Raw genomic sequence first — 20376 nt, 5'->3', positions numbered from 1 at the left:
CTATACTTAGATATAACAATAAATAAAATCTTAAAAAAAAAAAAAAGAAATGGCATGTATTGGTCCAGTGGTCCATTGCTAGGAAGGTAACAGTCACGTGTGTGACCAATTCTAGAACTTCGCAGTAAGGGTGATGTGTGTTGTGATTAGTAAGGCTCAGAACAACATAAAGTACAAATTCCCTCCACTTTACACAGCAGTTAACAGTCCCAGAAAACAGCTGGGCACAGTGGCACACCATCCCAGCTCTTAGGAGGCAGAAGCAGGTGGATCTCTATGAGTTGACACCAACCTGGTCTACAAAGTGAGTTCCAGGATAGCAAGGATTGTTAAAAGAGGAAAAGCTATCTCAACAAAAGAAAACAACAACAAAATTCTCAGAAAAATTCACCAGGTACCCAAATTCCTTCAGTTTGTGTATGAAATGCAGTTGGATTCCAGGCTCTGATAAATCCTTTCTAAGTTTTTGTAGAATCTGCCTGCTTTGGGCTTGTCTGGGGTTCCTACTCTCTAAATGCTAATGGCAACCCCCAAGTGGGATGAACAGCACCACCCACCCACCCCACAGTGGACACAAGAAAAGGATCTGACCAACATTCATGGGTCTTGACGTTTGGGTAGGAGAGAGATGGGCACTGACTGAACATGTGGGTGGAGGGTGGTGAGCAGGACCAGGAAGAGTTCCAGAAGAGCCTGGACATGGAGTGAAGGCTGAGGAGGGGGCAGAACGCAACAGGAAAAGTGTTAGGGCTGCCATGCATGGCTGGAGTGGAGTCAGGTGGGTGAGGTAGGTGGAGGAAAATTTGGGCCTCTGCACTTCAAGTACAGGCTTGTAGTGGTTTGAATATGCTTGGCCCCAGGTGTGTCCTTGAAGAAAGTGTGTCACTATGGGGGTGAGATGGAGTGGGCATTGAGCCCCTCTTCCTAGCTGCCTTGAACCCCCAATTAAATGTCCTTTATAAGAGTTGCCTTGGTCATGGTGTCTCTTCACAGCAATGGAAACCCTAATTAAGACAGGGACCGAAGCCATCCATGGTTCTGATCAGGAAAGTGGGTGCATATTGGAGTTCTGTTATTTTCCAGTCCTGGGGCCTCTCTTGTTAGTTAGGCAAGCATTCCACAATTGAGCATAGCCTCTGGCCACCCTTCTGTCTGCATGTGTGCCTGCAAGCCAGAAGAGGGCACCAGATCTCATTATGGATGGTTGTGAGCCACCATGTGGTTTCTGGGATTTGAACTCAGGACCTTTGAAAGAGCAGTCAGTGCTCTTAACTGCTGAGCCATCTCTCCAGCCCCAGGACATTTTCTTAATTGAAGATTTATGTGGCAGGCCCAACCCCCTGTGAGCTGTAGAGCAACCTGAGTGTGCTAGAGGAAGCCAGGCAGTAAGCAGCATTCCTCCACAGCCTCTGCTTCGATTTCTGCCTCCACGTCCATACCCTGTGTTTCCTTCAGGGCAGATTATGAGCAGAATGTGTAAGCCAATTTACCGACCCTCTACCACCCCCCAGTACCCATTTTGCCTTTGGTCATGGTCTTTATCACAGCAATGGAAAGCAAAGTAGGCAAGAACTTGGTGCCAGGATAGTTGGTATTGCTGTGACAGACCTGCCCATGTTATAAAGGGATGATTGTGCAGGGCTTTGGGACTCTGAACTGGAAACACCGCTGTTGAGAGTTCAGGGTTAGGAACTCGGAAGGTAGTACTGAATGCAGTGCAGATAGTAGAGGCCTGGCTTGTGTTGTTTCAGAGGGAGGCTTGAGAGGCTATAATGGGGCTGTTCGTGTGCTGCTTTGAACTAGGAATCTGTGGTTTCTGGTCGGCTCGAGCTGAAGAATCAGCCGTGGTTAACAAGAGACCAGAACCACTGAAGTGAAACCATTGTTTGACTGAGACAGTTGATGCTGGCCAGTCAGAACTGGGGAAGCAGCTGTGATTAAGGGGAAATTGCTATCACTGAGGCCAAATCTTCTGGGAAGGTTACCTCAGGGTCAATCCACCTGAACTGTGGCTAGAGGAAGCTGTACTTCACAATGGCAGCTGAACTTGGTAATGTATAAGAGTCTCTCAAGTGGTATGGCTTTGAGGCAGGAAGAGGTTATGGAGAGCAGCTGAAGTCTTGGCCTGGGTGAGGCCAGGGAAGGCCACTGGTAAAACCTTCAGCCTCAGATACAGTGAAAACCCCAGAATTGAAGGGGTCCCAGAAGAGAGACGCTGAGGCTTGGCACCATGTGACAGGATCATAGTCCCTGAATGGAATCCAGGAGGGGGTGAAGGTGCAGCCTGAGGAGACCCCAGCATACAGGAGATGCCAGGACCGTGGGACACCAGCAGATGCTGTGGAGTGGAGCTGGCCTGAGCCGATCAGACAAGCTGTGTGGGCTGCCAGGGACAGAGCCGCCAGGGCCCTGGGGAAGCCTGGAGGATCCTGGGTAGGGGAGTCGTCACTGAACTTCTGGTTTTTGGCTTCTGTTTATTTAATTTGACTATGACCATGCCTGTGCTCGTCTCTCTTGGAATAATCAAGTATTTATTTTTGATTTTATGCGAGCCCACGGTTCACAGAGCCTTAGGACTAAGCTTTAAAAATCTTGAAAATTGCAAAAACTATGGTTTTTAAAAACAAAAACCACCGGGTGGTGGTGGCACACGCCTGTAATCCCAGCACTCTGGGAGGCAGAGGCAGGCAGATCTCTGAGTTCAAGGCCAGCCTGGTCTACAGAGTGAGTTCCAGGACAGCTAGGGCTACACAGAGAAACCCTGTCTCGAAAAAACCAAATCCCAAAAAACCAAAACCAAAACCAAAACCACTATACAGTTGGGTCAGGCACGGTGGCTCATGTCTTTACTATTTATTTCTTTTTTTAAAGTTTTATTTTACTGTAACTGTCTTCAGACACACCAGAAGAGGACGCCAAATCTCGTTATGGATGACTGTGAGCCACCATGTGGTTGCTGGGAATTGAACTCAGCAGTCAGTGCTCCTAACCTCTGAGCCATCTCTCCAGCCCAGCTCATGTCTTTAGACCCCGCACGCAGAAGGCAGAATAGGTGAGTCTCTGTGTGTTCCAGGCCAGCTAGGGCTCCATGGTGAGACTGTCTCAAAAACAACAGCCAGGCATGGGTGTCCATGCCTTTCATCCCTGCACATGGGAAGCAGAGGCAGGCAGACCTCTGTGGGTTCAAGGCTAGATTAGTCTATGTAGTGAGTTCCAGGAGAGCAGAGCTACCTACATACACAGATGGACTCTGTCTTGAAAAACCAAACAAAGAAAAAAAAACCCTATCAAAGTTTAGATTGTGTTTTACATTATATTAGCTTGAGATCTAGGAAACAAACAAGAAATGTTATGGCTTGTGATGTCTTTGTGTGTCAAGTTGACAAGGGGTCAGTTACACATGGTTAGGTTTTTGTTTTTGACTTGACAAAAGTTGAAGTCATCTGAAGAACAAATTCAACTGAGAAAATGTCTCCATTGTGGGCATTTTCTTGATTGATGCTTGATGTGGAAGGTCCCAACCTATCGTGGGCCGTGTCACTCGAGGGCAAATAGGCCTGGGGTGTATAAAAGCAATCTGAGTGCCAGGCAGTGGTGGCCCACGCCTGTAATCCCAGCACTCTGGGAGGCAGAGGCAGGTGGATTTCTGAGTTCAAGGCCAGCCTGGTCTGCAGAGTGAGTTCTAGGACAGCCAGGGCTACACAGAGAAACCCTGTCTGGGGGGAGAGGGCAGGAGGGGGAAGCAATCTGAGCAAGCCAGAAGTGAGCCAGTGAGCAGCATTCTCCAATGACTTTGCTTCAGTTTCTGCCTCCAGGTTCCCACCTTGACCTCCCCTGATGATGGGTAACATAAACCCTTTCCTCCCCAAGTTGCTTTTGGTCGTGGTCTTTTTTATTAATTAATTAATTAATTTTTGGTTTTTTGGATTTGTTTTTTTCCAAAACAGGGTTTCTCTGTATAGCCCTGGCTGTCCTGGAACTTACTCTGTAGACCAGGCTGGCCTCAAACCCAGAAATCCACCTGCCTCTGCCTCCCAGAGTGCTGGGATTACAGGCGTGCACCACCACCACCCGGCAGGTCATGGCCTTTTTTTTTTTAATAGCAACAAAAAGCTAACAAAATCACGATGGCTGGGGCTGACTCAGCTTTTAAGAGCACTGACTGCTCTTCCAGATGTCCTGAGTTCAGTCCCCAGCAACTACATGGTGGCTCACAACCATCTGTAATGGGATCTGATGCCCTCTTCTGGTTTGTTTGAAGGCAGTGACAGCATACTCATATACATAAAAACAATAAATCTTAAAAAAAAAAGTCACTGTGGCAGGCCCTATACCTGAGGGCTGTTAGTTATGTGTCTGTGCCTGCCTGGTGTCTGAAGAGGTCAGAAGAAGGGGGTGGGTGGGTCTGATCCCTCTGGAACTGGAGTTTAGACAACTACAAGCTACCATGTGGGTTCTGGGAACCAAACTCCAGTCCTCCGCAAGAACAAATGCTCTTAATTGCTGAGCCATCTCTCCAGCCCTGTATTAGTTTTTGAAAAACAATTTTTTTTTTTGTCTGTATCTATGTTTGCTATGTGTGGGAATGCTTGCAAAGGCTAGAAGAGAGGGTATTCCTTCCTCTGCAGCCACGAGCCACCTGGTGGATGCTGGGAATCAAACTCTGGAAGGTCCTCTGGAAGAGCACTAGATGCTCGTAACTGCTGTGCCATGGTCCCTCTGGTCCCTTCTCTGACATTGTAGGCATGCTAATATAGTGCATTATAACTGGTCAAAAGTAGTTAAAACTTGTGTTTCCAAGAGTTTCGTGGCCTCTGGGGATGACCTGGAACTTTGGCTCCTCTTGCCTCTCTCTACTTCCAAGGCTGCCACTGTGTCACTTGCTCAGTTCATACAGTTAGTTCTGGGGACCAAATCCAGGGCTTCGCATGCGCTTACAGCCCCTAGGCCTTATATGAAACCCTTACGGGCCTGAACTCACCATGTAGACCAGGCTAGTCTCAAAATTGCAGATTGGCGAGCTGAGGTTACAGGCATATGCCACCACACCTGCTATACCTATGGTTTAGACAGCTCCTTCCGGTCCCTGTGGCACCTGGACAGTCAGAGGTAGGAGAAAGGGCTGGAGACAAGTGAGACAAGTGCGAAGCCAGGCATGGGGGAGTTGAAGAGTGATCAGATTCAAGGCGCCGGGGTGTGGGTGTGGGGCGATTACAGGGAAAGGACAGACAGACATGGACCTCACAGCACAGGGGGAGACCTGACTGGGCAACAAGGGAATGAAGACAGACAGACGGACAGAAGTGATCAGGTAGGTGATCTGGGCTCTTGGATGGAGACTTCGGCTTGCTTACTACAGAGATGGGGAAAAAACCCAAAATCTGATAATTAGTGAAGAATATGTAGCCCTGGTACTGCGAAGTAAGCCAGGGGCTAGAGAGGTGCTCCAGAGGACCAGGGTTCAGCTTCTATCCCCTATCCCGGGGATCTGAGGCCCTCTTCCAGCCTCTGTGAGCACCAGGCACACACGTGATACAGACATACATGCAGGCAAAACAACCATGGGGATAAAGGATTAAATACATATTTTAAAACCCAGCACTCAGGAGACAGGGACAGGTGGATCTCGAGTTTGAGGTCTATAGAGTGAGTTCCAGGACAGCTCCAGAGATACAAGGCGAACCCTGTCTTGAAGGAATGAACAATTAATTTAGTGTCTGAGGAAATAAGGCTGTTTTGTCTAACCTCTAGAAGCAAAACCCAAACCAAACTAGTGCCAGACCAACCCTGAGGGCTGAGGACAGAGACCTAGACAGCCCCAGAGGTTATTTGTACCAGGTCCAGGGCAGCAGCTGGCAGTGGCGTACTGAGACCAGGGCCCTTCACAATAGTGCACCCAGGGCTACACAGAGTAGGGGGTCTATGTATGGTAGAGTGTGTGGGCTGTGGTGAAGGGGCAGTGTGGCACAGTCCTGGGAATGTGGCCACGTCCGGGAGGCTTCATTTGTAAGATGGCCTAGCCTACCTCTCCCTTCGCCAGGAAGCTCTCCCTGTTTCTTGGCTTTGGTTGGGAAATACAATGTGCAGTCTAAACTTAGGCAAGGGAAGGAGGCAGGAAGGAAGGCCGGCACCCCTGGGCTTCCCAAGGAGGGGAGGGGAGTACAGGAAAAGGGACGCTCCTTCTTACCCCAGCTCCCTGGAACGGGCATGTGGGTGGATGGCGGCCTCTGACATGCGCAGATGGCTCTCTGGTTGTGGAGGCCCTAGCAGGGCCAAGATGAGCTTGAAGTTCCCACCAGGCACTGGTAGGCAGGACACCCTGGGTCCCTCCTACTTCGGACAGTATGGCTTAATGGCTTTGCTTGCTGGCCACAGGTTATGGTGACAAGAGGCACTGGACCTGCCTTACTGAAATACACATGGCCAGGCTGTGGGCAGGAGAGTGGGCTACAGAGAGGACAAGCACAGAGGCAGGCGACAGACCATGTGGCTCCAGATCAGGAAGTTTTATTGCTGACATGCAGGAAGAGTCCCCATGTAGTACAAAAATACGTCTTTATACAAACTTTTTTGTGACATTTTCCATTTTGTTTTTTTTTTTTTGTTTTGTTTTTGCTTTTCTTTACAATAGGACTTCTCAGTGCCGGACAGCAGCGAGGGCCCCACCCTCCCCTCATCTGCGTTGCCAGAAATACCACCAGACCCAGGTTGTCCTCAGAACGAACCAGGCTGGCCAATGGCACTGCAGACCTGAAGGTATTGCTTTTAAAAGGAGGGCGTGTGGAATCAGGCCTGAGGAGCTAGGCAGGGGTTCTGCCCAGGAGGGCCCTAGCCAGGCCTCAGAGCCTCACTGGAGGGCAGTCATGGGCTACGGGCCCAGGCTGACTGTATTTCCACTCCCTTCGGAGACTTATCGCTATCAAATAAATATAGAAAAGAGCCCCCCCCCCCCCAGCACCATGCCCTGACTCTCAGTGGCCGGATGGCAGAACTAGAGGCAGAGCTGAGTGCCAGGGGAGTTAACTGCTGGGCTCCGGTGGGCTCCCACAGACCCAGGACAACAGAGGCCCAGGTGCCCAGAGCTGAGTATGGGGCATGGGGAGGAAGGGGCATGGGCAGCCCTGCTACTGCTGGCAAGAGGTGGCCCCATTTTTTCCAGATGGGGAAACTGAGGCACAAGGTTTGGGGACTTGCCCAAGGTCACTCACAGTGAGTCAGCTTTTGAGGGGGTGAGGGGCAGCTCACACTCTAGGAAACATGGTCTCCCCATTTGAGAGCAAAAGGCAGGAGGGGTCTAGGACTACCTACCAGGAGGGTGACATCACCCTCTCTGAGGGTACACAGGATGTAGGCCTCCAGAGTTGGGTCTCTGCTTGGTACTGGGTGCGCCAAGTCCAGTGCAGGGAGGGGCATTCTGGAGAGAACAGCATTTCTGGCAAGACGGGCATCCACTTCAAAATTTCGGCTCAAAAGGGTAGCAGGGCTGTTCTCCAGCCAGGAAGGTAGGTAGGTCCTGATCCCTACAGCATTCCCTCCAAGTCCTCCCCCAAGTAGGTATCTGCCCAGAGTCTTCTGAGAGAGGCACCACTCCTGCGGCAGGGGGAGGTTCTCTGAGCACAAGTGGCCTGTCCTCAGTAGGCCCAGAGCATCCTCCATTGGCCACAGGTCCCTTCACACCATGTCCACGTTACCTGGGTACCACGTGAGAGATGGAGGAGGCAGGACTACTGCGGACAGCAGCACCTCAGAGAAGCTGCTAGGACAGAGACAGCCAAGTCTAGAAACAGAGCCCGGTGGGCTGAGAGCACAGAGAGGAACTGGCAAGAGGGCTCCGAGGTGCCTGGGGGAGGGGAGCCTACACGCGTGCGCCCTGATAGTCAGCCAGGCTCAGCGGCCAACAATGGCCGAGGGCTGAACCTAGACATAGACGTTGGGGGTCAGTAAAAAAATAAATATATTCGACTTGGGCGGAAGGTAAGGTGAGGTGAGGTGAGTGTTCCAAAGCTTAGACTGAGGGCAGGCCCCGTGGAGGGGCGGTGGACGGTGGGAAGGGGTGCTTCCTGGGGCCAGCAGCGAGCTGCGTGGTCAGCTTATATGACTGTGGGGTCAGTGGCCTGGCCAGGCTGCAGCTGTTCCAGTGCCTGGGTCGTGAGCGTCGGCCCCCCTCTTTCCTCCAGCACTCAGTCCAGAGACAGCGTGGTTAAAGAGACAGAGGTAGATTAAAATGTCATGATTAAAAGCAGATTAGGTATCTATCTAGAATTCTCAGATAAAAAAACAATCAAGCAATCATCCCAAAAGGTAGCTTTGTGGTACCTCTGTTGACCCTGGCTGTGACCTGGGCTGTCCCTATCTCTGCCCTGTTCCTACTGCAGTCTGGGAGAATCAGTCCAGCACTGCTGGGCCTGGGCCCAGTCAGGCCCAATGGCTGGGCCTCAGGTGGGCTAGGAAGAGGTGTGCGGGGGCCAGCGCCCGAGCTGAGGGCACTATTTCCGCAGATAGCGCTGTGCCAGGATGGCTGTGTCCAAGGAGGTCATGGGCTGTGCATCGTGGCCTAGCCGTCGGACCGGGGGCATGCTGCCGAACTGCCGCTTGGGTACCCAGGCCCGGGCCTCGTGCACGGAGCTCTTCTCTTCGGCCAGCAGCAGCTGCTGTCGCATGTAGTTCTCAAACTCGTACTGGGAGCATTCCTCTGTCACCTTTGCCTGTGAGGAGAGAACACAGGGAGCCCAGGGAGCTGTGTGGCTGCTGAGGTCATGCTGCCCGAGGGCTGAGAGGCCCCCCCCCCAAGTCCTCACTTGCTGGCCGATGGGAGTGCCTGCAGGAGGCTCTGGCTACACACAACCCTGCCCTCTGGCCTTCCAGGCTGTATCAGCATCCTCCCACAGTGGTGGTGGGGTGGGGCAGGGTGTATGAGGTGAGGGTACAGGTGGGTGTATGAGGGTGGGGGTGCTGGGGTGTGCATGTGAGGAGAGTGGCAGTGAAGGGTGTCTCCTTACAAAGGGTCTCTGGAACTCAGGGGCTGACACTCTCTAACCCCTGGCCTCAAGGGAGCTCCTTCCCATGTAGGCAAACGACTGGACGGGAGACTGCAGCAGCAGGTCCTGACTAGGGAAGGCAGGATTTTGGAATCAAGGCACACTTCCCCTGCTGCCAAGCTGTGTGACCATGGACACATCAGTTCACTTCTCTGATCCTCAGATACAAATAGGCCCATGAGCCTCACCTCAGGGGCACCGAATGGGAGCTGGGCGGCCTTCCACAGATGGCCCTTCCTGGTCCCACTAGCCCAGTGTTTCCTCCGGAGCTCCCAGGGACGCTCAGACCCAGCTTCCCTCTGGGGCGCCCTGAAGCCTGTCACAGCTGCTTAGCACTCATGTCTCTGTCCCCACCCCTCGCCCGAGCACTTTCTCCACTGAGGGGAATAGGGAGGAGAGAGAAGAGGGATAAATGAATCATGTGAAAACTGAAAAGCAGGAAGGGTGAGAGAGAACCCAGTGAGTCAGAGAGGGAGAGATGTGACTGGGGCAGGAAGAGGCCGCCCCAGAGGCCCAGATGGTTGCCAGGCACTGGGAGATCCCACAGCAGGGGTACCTTTCTATTGCAAGGGCGGGGGAAGGGAAGCCCAGGACCTCTCCCACCCCACTCACCTCCTGGGAGCTGTCAGAGTTGCTCATTTGGTCATCGATGTCAGGAACCACTTGCAAAGGCCCACTTAGAGAGGACAGGGACTGCCTGCAGGCAAAGTGGCGGCATCAGACTAGACAGGTCCCTACTGCTCCTGACTCGCCTTCAGTCAGTCCAGCTGAGGACCCAGTCAGTACCTGCCTAGCATGGCTGACTGGTCTGGGCCTATCTTTTTGTCCAAGGGAGACATCTCTTCTGCTGAGGGCCATGCTAAGAACTCAGAGGCAATGCCCACCTCACAGCTGGCAATGCCCACCTCACAGCTGGCATGCCCAGCAGGCAAGACATGCTCCCTCTGCTGCTCCCTTCCCCCTTAGCCCCGCCTTTAGGGAACTGAGGCTGACGCACAGCAGACAAACGGGCTGCTCTCCTGGGTAAGGCAGCAGAGATGTGTGCTCCAGCCTCATACAGGACCACTTACCAAGATGCAATGATGGCACTGAGGGCCTCCAGGACATCAGCGGCAGCCAGGCGTTGCTGGGGGTCAAGGACCAGCAGTTTCCGGATGAGACACACTGTGTTCTCAGAGACTCTCCCATCCCTAGACAGAGAGGAAGAAGCGTCAGCCATGTGATGAGAAGTGGGGTTGGGGGGCTTAGACCCAAGACTCCCAGACCCCAGTCTGGGAGTTTCTGTCTGTTCACTGAAATCCCAGAGGGCCAGCTGATCCCTTCCCAAGGCCTCCCAGGAGGCAGGACTCACTCTGGGATGGTGTACTCAGCAGCCTTGATCTTGCGGAAGAGCTCCTGTGGGATGCTGTCGTAGAAGGGGAACTGGCCGTAGAGCATGGTGAAGAGAACCACGCCCAAGGCCCACATGTCACTAGGCTTCCCCCGGTATGGCCGGCCTGGGGACAGAGGACATGCACGCTAGGGGAAGGTGTACCTGGGCAGCGACTCCCTCTAAATTCCGCCTTTGCTTCCAGCCCTATTAATGCACTTCCTCACTTGGCCCTCCTCAGAGATCCTGCACTTACCCTCTGCAGGTAAGTCCCCACCCTCTGCAGACCAGGGCTGTGTGCAGCCCACCTGCTGTGCCCTGCTCTGTGCACATCACAGGTCTCTCTGCTCTCCTTCATCAGCCATGGAGACTCTGGAGCTGGGCCTGCGCCTACTCCTCCCACAGGGACAGCAGCTCACAGAGCCGGTGGTCAGTCCATCTGTGGGAGCAGCTGGCAGCCACTCACACCCTATCCGCACCCTCATCTCGCCTGGTTCTCTCACAGTGCTTGTCACCATCGGCCAGGGTCCTCTGACTCTGTGTGTCTATCTCTGCTCTCTCCTCTTCTCTCTCTCTCTCTCTCTCTCTCTCTCTCTCTCTCTCTCTCTATATATATATATATATATATATATATATATATATATATCATTAATGGGACACAAAATCAGGAGGGACTGTTTGAGGGAGAAAGGGGACCAGGAGGGACCAGAGGGATGAGGAAGAAGACTGGAGGACAGGAACAAAGTAAACGAGTATATGCCTAAAAAAATGTCACAGGGAAACCTAGTACTAATTTATGAAGTGCCAAGCAAAAAGGTCATCTTACCTTGATTTCCTTGTTTGTAAAAGGGGGGTTTTGTGGCATAGTCCTTGGGATAGTAGTATGGCTTTATTCAGGGGCATGGTGTTGAGACAGGGTCTTGTCATGATATGACCCAGGCTAGCCTTGAGCGCCCCCTGCCTGTGCTGTATGCTGGATGCTCAGAGCTGGGCTTCCAGTTAACACTGCAGCTAACCTGCCGAGTCCCAGGGACTCTCTCTCCGCCTGCCCCCCAACGCCCCCATCCCCAGACAGGGATTCTCTGTGTAGCTTTGGCTGTCCTGGAACTCACCCTACACTAAGCTGGCCTCAAACTCTGAGAGATCCAACTGCCTCTGCCTCCCCAGTGCTGAGATTACAGGTGTGCGCCACCACTGCCTGGCACTGGGGAAAATTTCTTAACAGCCCGTTGTTCTATGCTCTTTGGAACACTTTCCCCCTCTCTCCCCCTAGCTCTAACCTGATGTGGGTACATGAGCAGTCTGACTGCCTCATCCACTGGACCAGAGATCTTGTTCAGACTGGGTCAGGAACGCCCCAGCACCTAGTCCATCCAGGTCCTGCCTCTAGAAGACTGACTGTTCAAGGGGTGTACTGCCACACCATGCGCGGACCACACATACCACTGAGCACATCAGGACTGATGTAGGCAGGGCTCCCCCTCTGGTCCTTCAGCAAATCCCCCTCACTCACAAGGTGCTTCCCAAGGCAGAAGTTGGTGATAGTTATCCGATGGGTCCTAAGAATGGGAGGCAGAGAGTAAATGCAGAGGCAATGGAGCCAGGTCCCCTGCTGGGGCAGGCTCCTAATGTTGCAACTAGGCCTCCATTTAGGAGTGCAGCAGGAGGCTCCCCTAAACCTGCTGCTCTAGTTAGCTGAAGCTCAGAGCTTGGAACAATTCCCAGAAGTTTTTACCAATATCCAAGATCAGGAATAAATTGGAACCTTGATACAGCTCCCTCATTCCCACAAGCAGGAAAAAGACAGCAGAGGTGAGTGACCTTACCCCTTCTACTCTATGCTGTGGCCAGTGGGCGTGCTGAGCCTCCCTGCCTCACCACAGCAGATACAGCCTGTGCATCCTCTGGGCAGGAAGCCCAGCATACCAGGGCCGGGCCTCATGTGGGGATTCTGGTCCCATGTGAAGTTTCCACGTGCCCTGGTGGAGTGTGGAAGGGGATCCTACGCCTTACCCGACAGCTGACAGCTGTGTGTGTGTGTGTATTAGAAAGGCCAGCTGTGCAGACCTGGTGTCTCTATTATTCTCTACCTTAGGTTTTATGCCTTTTGTGCTAGGGATCTGAACTCAATCCTCCGTACTTACCTCACGAGCACTTAGCCAGCTGACCCTCCCTGCCCCCGGCCTATCCTTTCTGGGGACTTCGGGTCTCTCCATGGAGCCCTGACATTCAATTAGGTCAACTCGTCCCCGTCCCCACAGTCCTCCGAGCTAACAGGATGGGAATAGAGGGTGCCACCACAGCTGTCACAGCACAGCACAGCACAGCGCAACCACACAGTTAACCAGTTCCAACCAGTCTGTCTAAAACCCCACTGTAGGCCAAAGCCCCCAGAGCCTCAGCACTGGAAGGGTGGAAAGCTTTTCTGGCATTTTCAGGTGGTAATCTCCATGGGCAGGGAGAATGGGGAGATGGTAGCACAAAACCCTGGTTTAGGAGCAACTCCAGCCTTGGTCTCCTTCCTGTTTCATGGTCAGGCATGAGCACACTGATGTAGGGTGGTGGGGGAAATATGAGTCCAATGGCTGGGGACAGCCAGCAATGCAAGTCTGGGTCTTCCCTGGTTCAAGGCCTCCAAGAGAGGTTTACTCCAGAAATGGAGGGCACTGTGCACTGGTGATGTTGCCAAGCTGGGATTCCCTTTGCTCATGGTTTTGAGCATGTGAGCAGGCAGCCTTTGGAAGAGTTCTGGGGTCCTGCTGCACAGCGTGTGGAGGCTCAGCTCGTAGGACACATACTGTGTCATGAATGAGGATTTAACAGGTCATCATGGGCTACAACCATACCACATGTACATAGGCTTAGTAGGCATGTCAGAGGCACCATGAAACAATGTGATATCTATTCCCAACAACCTCTGTGGCTATTTTGTTTGTTTCCTGCAGTGCTTGGGGCCGCAGCCAGGATGTGTGCACACCAGAGCTTTCACTGACTACATCCCAGCCCTATTACCAACAACCACCAACGCTAGCACTGTCACTGACAGTAGCTTCCTGGTGGCCCACATCTGGAACAGAGGTCCTGCTGGGAGGTTAACACTAACATCAGAGGAGGTATAAGCTGGGCCAGCATCCCAGGAGGACTCTCAGCTGAGGTAAGAGATGCATCGCAGTGATCATGGAGGTGGCTCACAGGCACTACAGAGGCAGCTCTGGGCCGGCCCTGGGTAGCACGCCTCCCTCTGCCTGGACTGACTCAGGTGCACTGTTTTCATTTATCCCACTCCCACCTCTGAAGGAGACGTTTTCTTTTTGTTTGTTTATTTACTTATTTATCTATTTGTTTTTTTGGTTTTTGGTTTTTCCAGACAGGGTTTCTCTGTGTAGCCCTGGCTGTCCTGGAACTCACTCTGTAGACCAGGCTGGCCTTGAACTTAGAAATCTACCTGCGTCTGTCTCCTAAGTGCTGGGATTACAAGCGTGCAACGCCACTGCCCTGCTGAAGGAGACTTTTTCAACACCTTATTTCAGATAGTACATCTAAGACCCAGAAGTTAAGGGACCTGCCCTGCCCCAGGTCACACAGCTTGGAAACATTGGCAGGTAGGATGAAGCCCAGGCCTGTCAGGCCCCAGACCCCCCCCCCCCCCCCCAGGAAGTGCCCAGCCCCCAAATGACTTTTCCTTCTGTTCCATCCAGGCTGACTCATCTAGTCTTGAGTTTCAGACTGCCTTGGCCTCAAAAAAAAAAAAAAAAAAAAAAGACCAACCCCCTCATCCCCCCAAGTCATCCAGCAGGCAGCTTTGGGCTTGGAACCTTTGTAGGAAGCTCATGGTGTGATCCTCTACAGCTGGGGGTGAAGGGAGGATGGCCTCGTCAAGAGGACCTAGGCAAGCACGAGTGAAGAGGGGTGTCTCTTCCTAACTGAAGTATCCTGTGTGTAGTGGCTGAGCCTGGGGGGGGGGGGCAGGGAGAGATGCTCAATGAGGGGCCTTGAGCACCTCTTTCTAGAATAGTCTCCAGGGCAGGGCAGGGCGAGCTCAAGAGCAGGGAATGTGGCCTCAAGTGGATTTCCCCAGGAGCCGCATCCAAGGGCTCTGAGGGCCCTTCAGCTACTTCAGGGAATTCTGCTGGCAAAGGGCTTGGTGCAAACAAAAGCCAGTCTGTCCTCCACGTTTCCAGCTGAGCTGTGGGCTCCAGCTCTTACCCAGGAGCCTGCTTGGTGGCCTGCAGGCTAGAATGTAAACAAAGGATTTCAGCAAGGGTCATCTGCATACCAAGATGGAAAAGGCTCAGCTCTGAGCCTCCAAACGGGACTGTGCAGCATTAAGGCTGTGTTTCTGTACTGGCCACTGAAGCCACAAAGGTATCCTGTGGTCTCTGAGGCTTAGGATGCCAGGAGGATAGCTCAAAGCAGAGGCAGTGGGTCTGAGACTCAGATGCCCAGTCCTGATCCTGTCTCTGCACTTCCTTGCTGTGTGATGGTGTTGGGAAACTCAAATGTCCTTTTCTGTGAAGGACTAAGGCAGATCGTGACTCTCAGGACCGGGCAGGCTCTGAGGAGAGGCTGGTCCTAGGTGGGCTTGCCAGAGGAAGCTGCCAATAGTCTCTCACCCCCTGCCAGCCAGCATGCCTAGGAGAGCCCATCTCTGACATGGGTGACAGGCCCTGGAGCCTTTCCCACAGGAACCGCCATGGTCAGCCCAGAGACCTCCTAAAGCTTGGCAACATCCCCTGCATTGCCACTACCACCCACGTTGGGTGAGTGGCATATGGCTCCCCAGGAGTCCCAGACCCCACAGTTGGTCCTGACAGGAGGGCAAGGGTATCGAGGGGTGGCGAGGGTTGGGGGGGCAATGTGCGTCAGCAAGGCCTGCTTCGGGTGAGTCACACTTCAGCTATGGCCCTGGGCTACCACAGTGTTCTGCTTTTCTAGGAATTGGTATGCAGCTTGCCTACCCAGGAGGAAGGAGGAGAAGGAACCACAGTCAGCCTCACATAACCCCAGGAGAACTTTAGATTTCAGCCCTTGTTTCTCCATTCCCTTCCCTGGGGCTCTCGTCCCATCTGTCTGCATTCCACTGGCTAGCACAAGGACCTGGCAGGGTGGGTGAGAAAGGGCTGTCCTGCCAAGGGTGAACTGGGAATAGGAGGGGCTTTCCATGTATCAGAGCCTGCACCCTTCTTGAGTGCCTGGGTACTTAAGTGGAAGGTGGCTGGATCCTGTCTGTCCTGTGAGGCACAGTGAACGCTCTGTGACCTGAAGGTCACTTGAGACCTACTACAGCTATGCTGAGGGTGCAGAGGTGCAGAAACGGGGGCTGGGAGAAGGGAGAGAGCAAAATCACCAGTGGGAAAAAAGCCTCGCACACTAGTATAGCACACAAGTATAGTTAACAGCCGGGAGCCCCACTGTGTTTCCATGACAACCCCTGGGATGCTCATTTAAAGAGCCAGCAAGCCAACAAGCAGCTATTATGAAGAGCCTGGGCTCTCTAGCCCAGGTGTTTGGCACATGGGTTCTACAATGTCCACAAAAGGCCTAGGACAAGCAGGACCCAAGTTTTCCTCTTTCTCATTCACACACACATATACATGTATATATATATATATGTATGTGTGTGTGCACATATGTGTATATGTATGTACATACATATATGTATATGTGTGTGTGTGTGTGTTAAAGACGGGGGTTTTTCTTTGTTTTTTTCGAGACAGCGTTTCTCTATATAGCCCTGGCTGTCCTGGAACTCACTCTGTAGACCAGGCTGGCCTCAAACTCAGAATTCCGCCTGCCTCTGTCAGAGTGCTGGGATTAAAGGCGTGTGCCACCACTGCCAGGCTGGGGTCTTTCTTGCTTATATAACTCAGGCTGTCCTCAAGCTTGTGATGCCTCTGCCTCTGGTTTCCAAGTGTTAGAAACCAGGCATAAACTCTCACATTCAGATGATAAACTCCTTCTAAGGCAATACCCTCCACAACTTGCTTAGGTGGCCTGCGCCCTCCCACACCCACCTTCCTCTTCTGAGTCCCAGCCAGGACTGGGGCGTGGGGGGTGCTGCAGGGCCCTTGGCCTCATCCGAGGGGTAGGAGCTCCTGGCCCATTCTTCTGTCCCACCGCAGGAACCTCGGGCCCTGTTAGAACTGACACTGGTGTGTTCTTAGGAAGGGCCACCCCCACCTGGCAATTTTACATCTATTTGTATCTCAGGCTGCTCTTTGTAGAAAGGTGGATTCACTCCACTTCTACAGATGAGAAGCAAGAGCAGAGTTCTCGTAACTAGAAACATGAACGAATTCACTGAACAAGTAAACATAGAAGAGGCGCAGTCAGCAGTGCAGGGCAGGCTCTGAGCCAGGTCCGACCCCCACATCCTGTCCCTTCATCTTCCCTAACTCCTCACTTACCCTGATGGGGTCAAAGCAGCCCTGGAATTTCCTGTTTCCTTCCCTCCCCTCTGCCGTGTGTGTGACACTAAGGCTCTCGTCCCTTCTCGTTCTTAGGCTGGCAAACCTTTGCTCGCCCTTCCTGACCGCCAGCACGCAGCTAGCTCCTATACCCTACCCTTGCTATGTGATGTGACATTTGTTTTCTGGTTGGCAGACCTGTCATCAGATGGCAAGCTACATGGGGTAGGTGCTGTACCCCAGGGAGCTGGCAGAGAGCTGGGTCGCTTAGCTGGCTCATTATGGTACTACCCGATGGATGTCGTATCGAGCTGTGGAGCTTTGAAGCCTGTGGCCCTGGCCCTCCTGAGTGGCCCGCCTCCCCACAGCTTCTTTTCCCAAGGCCACTAAGGCTTCAGCTACTGTACAAGGACAGTGGGACCTCTCCTGGGCTGATGTTTATGCTATAAGCATATGCTGCTACCATTTTGCCCTCTAACTACCCAGAAGAGAAAGGGAAGGCGAGAGACTCAGAGAAGCAGGTGAGGGGACCTGCCAAGGGCTGTCTTTCCAGCACTGCAGTCTGCAGAACAGTTCTTCCTTCCATGGGGCCCTGAAACCTTGCTTAGTTGGTGCCCTGGCACCACTGTCCTAACCATGGTCGAAGGGGCCAGCACCCAAGGGAGCCATCTGCTGTCCCTGCACCCAAGACACAGGCAACTCCACCTGATACCAGGAGTGTGTCAGGTGCTGCTTTCTTTCTGTGACTCTGAACACCCAGTTTCAGCAAGATGGTCTTGCCAGCCCTAGGATGCTGGATGCTAGACTGTTCTGAGTCAGTTCCCACAGGAGGCTGCTGCATGTAGCCAGCACTGAGGTTTAGCAGAGGAAGAAGGGAGCTTACCTTTTATTGAGCACCATGTTCCCAAGCTTCAGGTCTCTGTGCACGATGTTTTTCTGAAAACCAATGAATGGATGGTTTGCACGAGAAAGTGAGAAGTGGGGTCTACCTTGGAAGATGGAGGCTCCTAGGGGTTCTAGGGAGGCAGGAACCCTCTAGGATCTATCTATCTCTTAGATCTCACCACACATGCATCTGAAGTGGGCAGGAAGTGGCCTCGCAGTTGCCTCTGCTTCTTTCACTCAGACCCGCAGCTTTTCTCCTTACTCTAGCAACTAGTCCATGGAGGAAACCAGCTTCAGTCTGCAGGTGGGGCAAGGAGCAAGCGCCTCCGCACTGCTGGAACTAATTACTCCAGGCTTGGCCCGTGGAGCCTTGGACGAGGCTCAAGCACTTGTCCGTCTTCACCTCGGGGTACCTGGCACCCCAATCCTATCAAAGTTCAGATACCCTGTGGCTATAATTGACTTCTCAACTGACTGGGAATTACTGCATGGAGCTCTGATGGGCTGCTGTCTGTCAGCCTTCACAGGGACCGTGCGGCTGGCTGTGGCCTGCAGTGTGTCTCACCCAGGGTAGTGGATATTAAGACACGTTCTTCTGGACACTCCCAGCTGCAAAGCATACCTGGGTGAGGTCAGGACCAAACAGCTTTCTGCTGAGCAGAAACCAAAAAAGATGCTTTTTCTGGGGCATGTGGGTCCCGGGCCTCACCTGGTGCAGGGCTTCCACCACACGGACTACGTCGTAGAAAATGACCACGGTTTCGCGCTCACTGAGTCTCTTCTCCTTGATGACATAGTGCTGCAAGTTGATGAGGTCAGCAGTCTTGTCACTGAAGTCGTGTGCACAGAGGCAGTCAAGGACGAGGCAAATGCGTTTTTTCATCTTCTTTACCATCCGACCAGACTCTGCATCCTCGACCGCTTCACAGGTGCGGTCCTGGGAGACAAGGAGACAGGCTGAGGCCAGGAGTTAAGGATCTCCTTCGGAGGTCCGGAGGGAAGTGGCTGAACGTCTGCTGCCTTGAGTGAGGCCCACACAGGTGAGCACTCAAACCTCTGCAACAAACCTGCAGGGGTCGGCGTGTGAGAGACAAGACTCAGACAGCCTAAGTGGGTTTTGTCGGGCGCAAAGCCCAGCACACTGTGTTCACCATCTCAGGACGGCTTCCTGCTGTGACCTAGAGTCAGCTCTGGGCATTTAAAGGCAACTGGCCCTTCAGCCCTGTGCCGTGCCACAGCAGTGAAACTGGGCCCGGGGTGTCTTCCTCCTACCGTACTTCCAGAGTCCAGCTAACTCCTACATCTCCTCCATCCATGTCCAAAACTGTAGAGTTTTATTTTTGTTTTTTCTGATGTGCTACTGTCAGCCTTCACAGGGACGTGGCTGGCTGTGGCCCGCAGTGTCTCACCCAGGGTAGCAGACATTCAGACACTTCCCTCTGGACACTCCCAGCTGCAAAGCATGCCTGGGTGGTCGCCTATGTAATCTTGACTGGCCTGGAACTCAGCATGGAGACCAGGCTGGCCTGGACTCAGAGATCCATCTGCCAGGATTAAACCCTAGGCATAAGACTCTAGAGGTTTAAGAGTGGCCACTCCTGCCAGACTTCAGGGTCACACAGTGTGATGGCTGATTTCGGCTTGCCAACTTGACTGCATCAGGAATTGACTAAATGCCAAGCGGCCTGGTGCACCCATGAGGGATCTTCTTAATCCCATTACTTAAATCAGAAAGATCATCTCTACGTGTGCCATATTTTACAATGGAAACCCACATAAAAAGATGTAGAAGAAGGAAACTGAGGACCGGGCTTGGGGGAATCATGCCTTTAATTCTAGCACTTAGCAGGCAGGAGCAGGCAGATCTCTGAATCTGAGGCCAGCCTGGTCAGCATACTGAATTCTAGGCCAGTCAAGACTACAGAGACCGGAGCTAGGCGGTGGTGGCGCACGCCTTTAATCCCAGCACTTGGGAGGTAGAAGCAGGTGGATTTCTGAGTTCGAGGCCAGCCTGGTCTACAGAGTGAGTTCCAGGACAGCCAGGGCTACACAGAGAAACCCTGTCTCAAAAAAAAAAGAAAAAAAAACAAAAACCAAACCAAACAACCAAACAACCAAACAAAAGACTACAGAGACCGTCCACCACAAACAAGCCTTCAGCACCAGACTGAGATGGTTGAATGTATCCAGCCTTGTGGCTGGTAAAGCCACCGGATTCTCAGCCTTCCTGGCCTCAGGCAGCCATTGTTGCACAACCTAGATCACAGCCTGTAAGCCAGTCAACAGATCCCTTTCTGTTCTGTTCCTTTAGAAAATCCTGACTGTCCAATGGCTTTCCTCGTGGCTACAGGACTGCTGGGCACAGGACTGGCAAGGAATACTGTGCTGGCCTCATGCAGTTCCTCTGCATAAGTCTAGTTCCTCAGGGAGCTAGCAATCTAGCTAAGGATTAAGTAAGCTACCTGCGGCCTGCTGCGGTCGGGGTCAGCAAGTCCGTTACCAATGCTGGGTCCGCTGCCCTAGTCACTCTATTTACTGCAAGGGAGACCAAGTGTGACAAAAACAAGTGTAACAGGAATGCTGGGACCCTGCTGGCCAGGAAAGGCCGGGCCATTGCCAGCATTCAGGCAAAGCCCTCTGGGGAACTCCTGGAGGAGGGACCAAATAGCCAAATTAC

The 20376-nt window shown here is 52.8% G+C and overlaps 1 protein-coding gene across 2 annotated transcripts in view; it reads right to left on the bottom strand.

The window, feature by feature from the left end:
• Window positions 1-6487: 6487 nt before the first annotated feature.
• Window positions 6488-20376, bottom strand: part of Stk40 (serine/threonine kinase 40) — a 35551-nt gene continuing 21662 nt past the window's right edge. For both annotated transcript variants that reach the window (XM_052177339.1, XM_052177340.1), the window contains 7 exons: window positions 18409-18636; window positions 17698-17750; window positions 11851-11966; window positions 10390-10534; window positions 10109-10228; window positions 9651-9735; window positions 6488-8705 (listed from right to left, as the gene is read on the bottom strand). In XM_052177339.1, the coding sequence (XP_052033299.1) occupies window positions 8487-8705; window positions 9651-9735; window positions 10109-10228; window positions 10390-10534; window positions 11851-11966; window positions 17698-17750; window positions 18409-18636 (966 nt within the window). In that variant the 3' untranslated portion in view covers window positions 6488-8486. The remainder of the gene's footprint in view (window positions 8706-9650; window positions 9736-10108; window positions 10229-10389; window positions 10535-11850; window positions 11967-17697; window positions 17751-18408; window positions 18637-20376) is intronic.

The sequence above is a fragment of the Apodemus sylvaticus genome, chromosome 3 (assembly GCF_947179515.1).
Source record: "Apodemus sylvaticus chromosome 3, mApoSyl1.1, whole genome shotgun sequence".
NCBI lineage: Eukaryota > Metazoa > Chordata > Mammalia > Rodentia > Muridae > Apodemus > Apodemus sylvaticus.
Note: the sequence above shows the minus strand (reverse complement) of the source record. Positions and strands in the feature narration are given on the sequence as shown.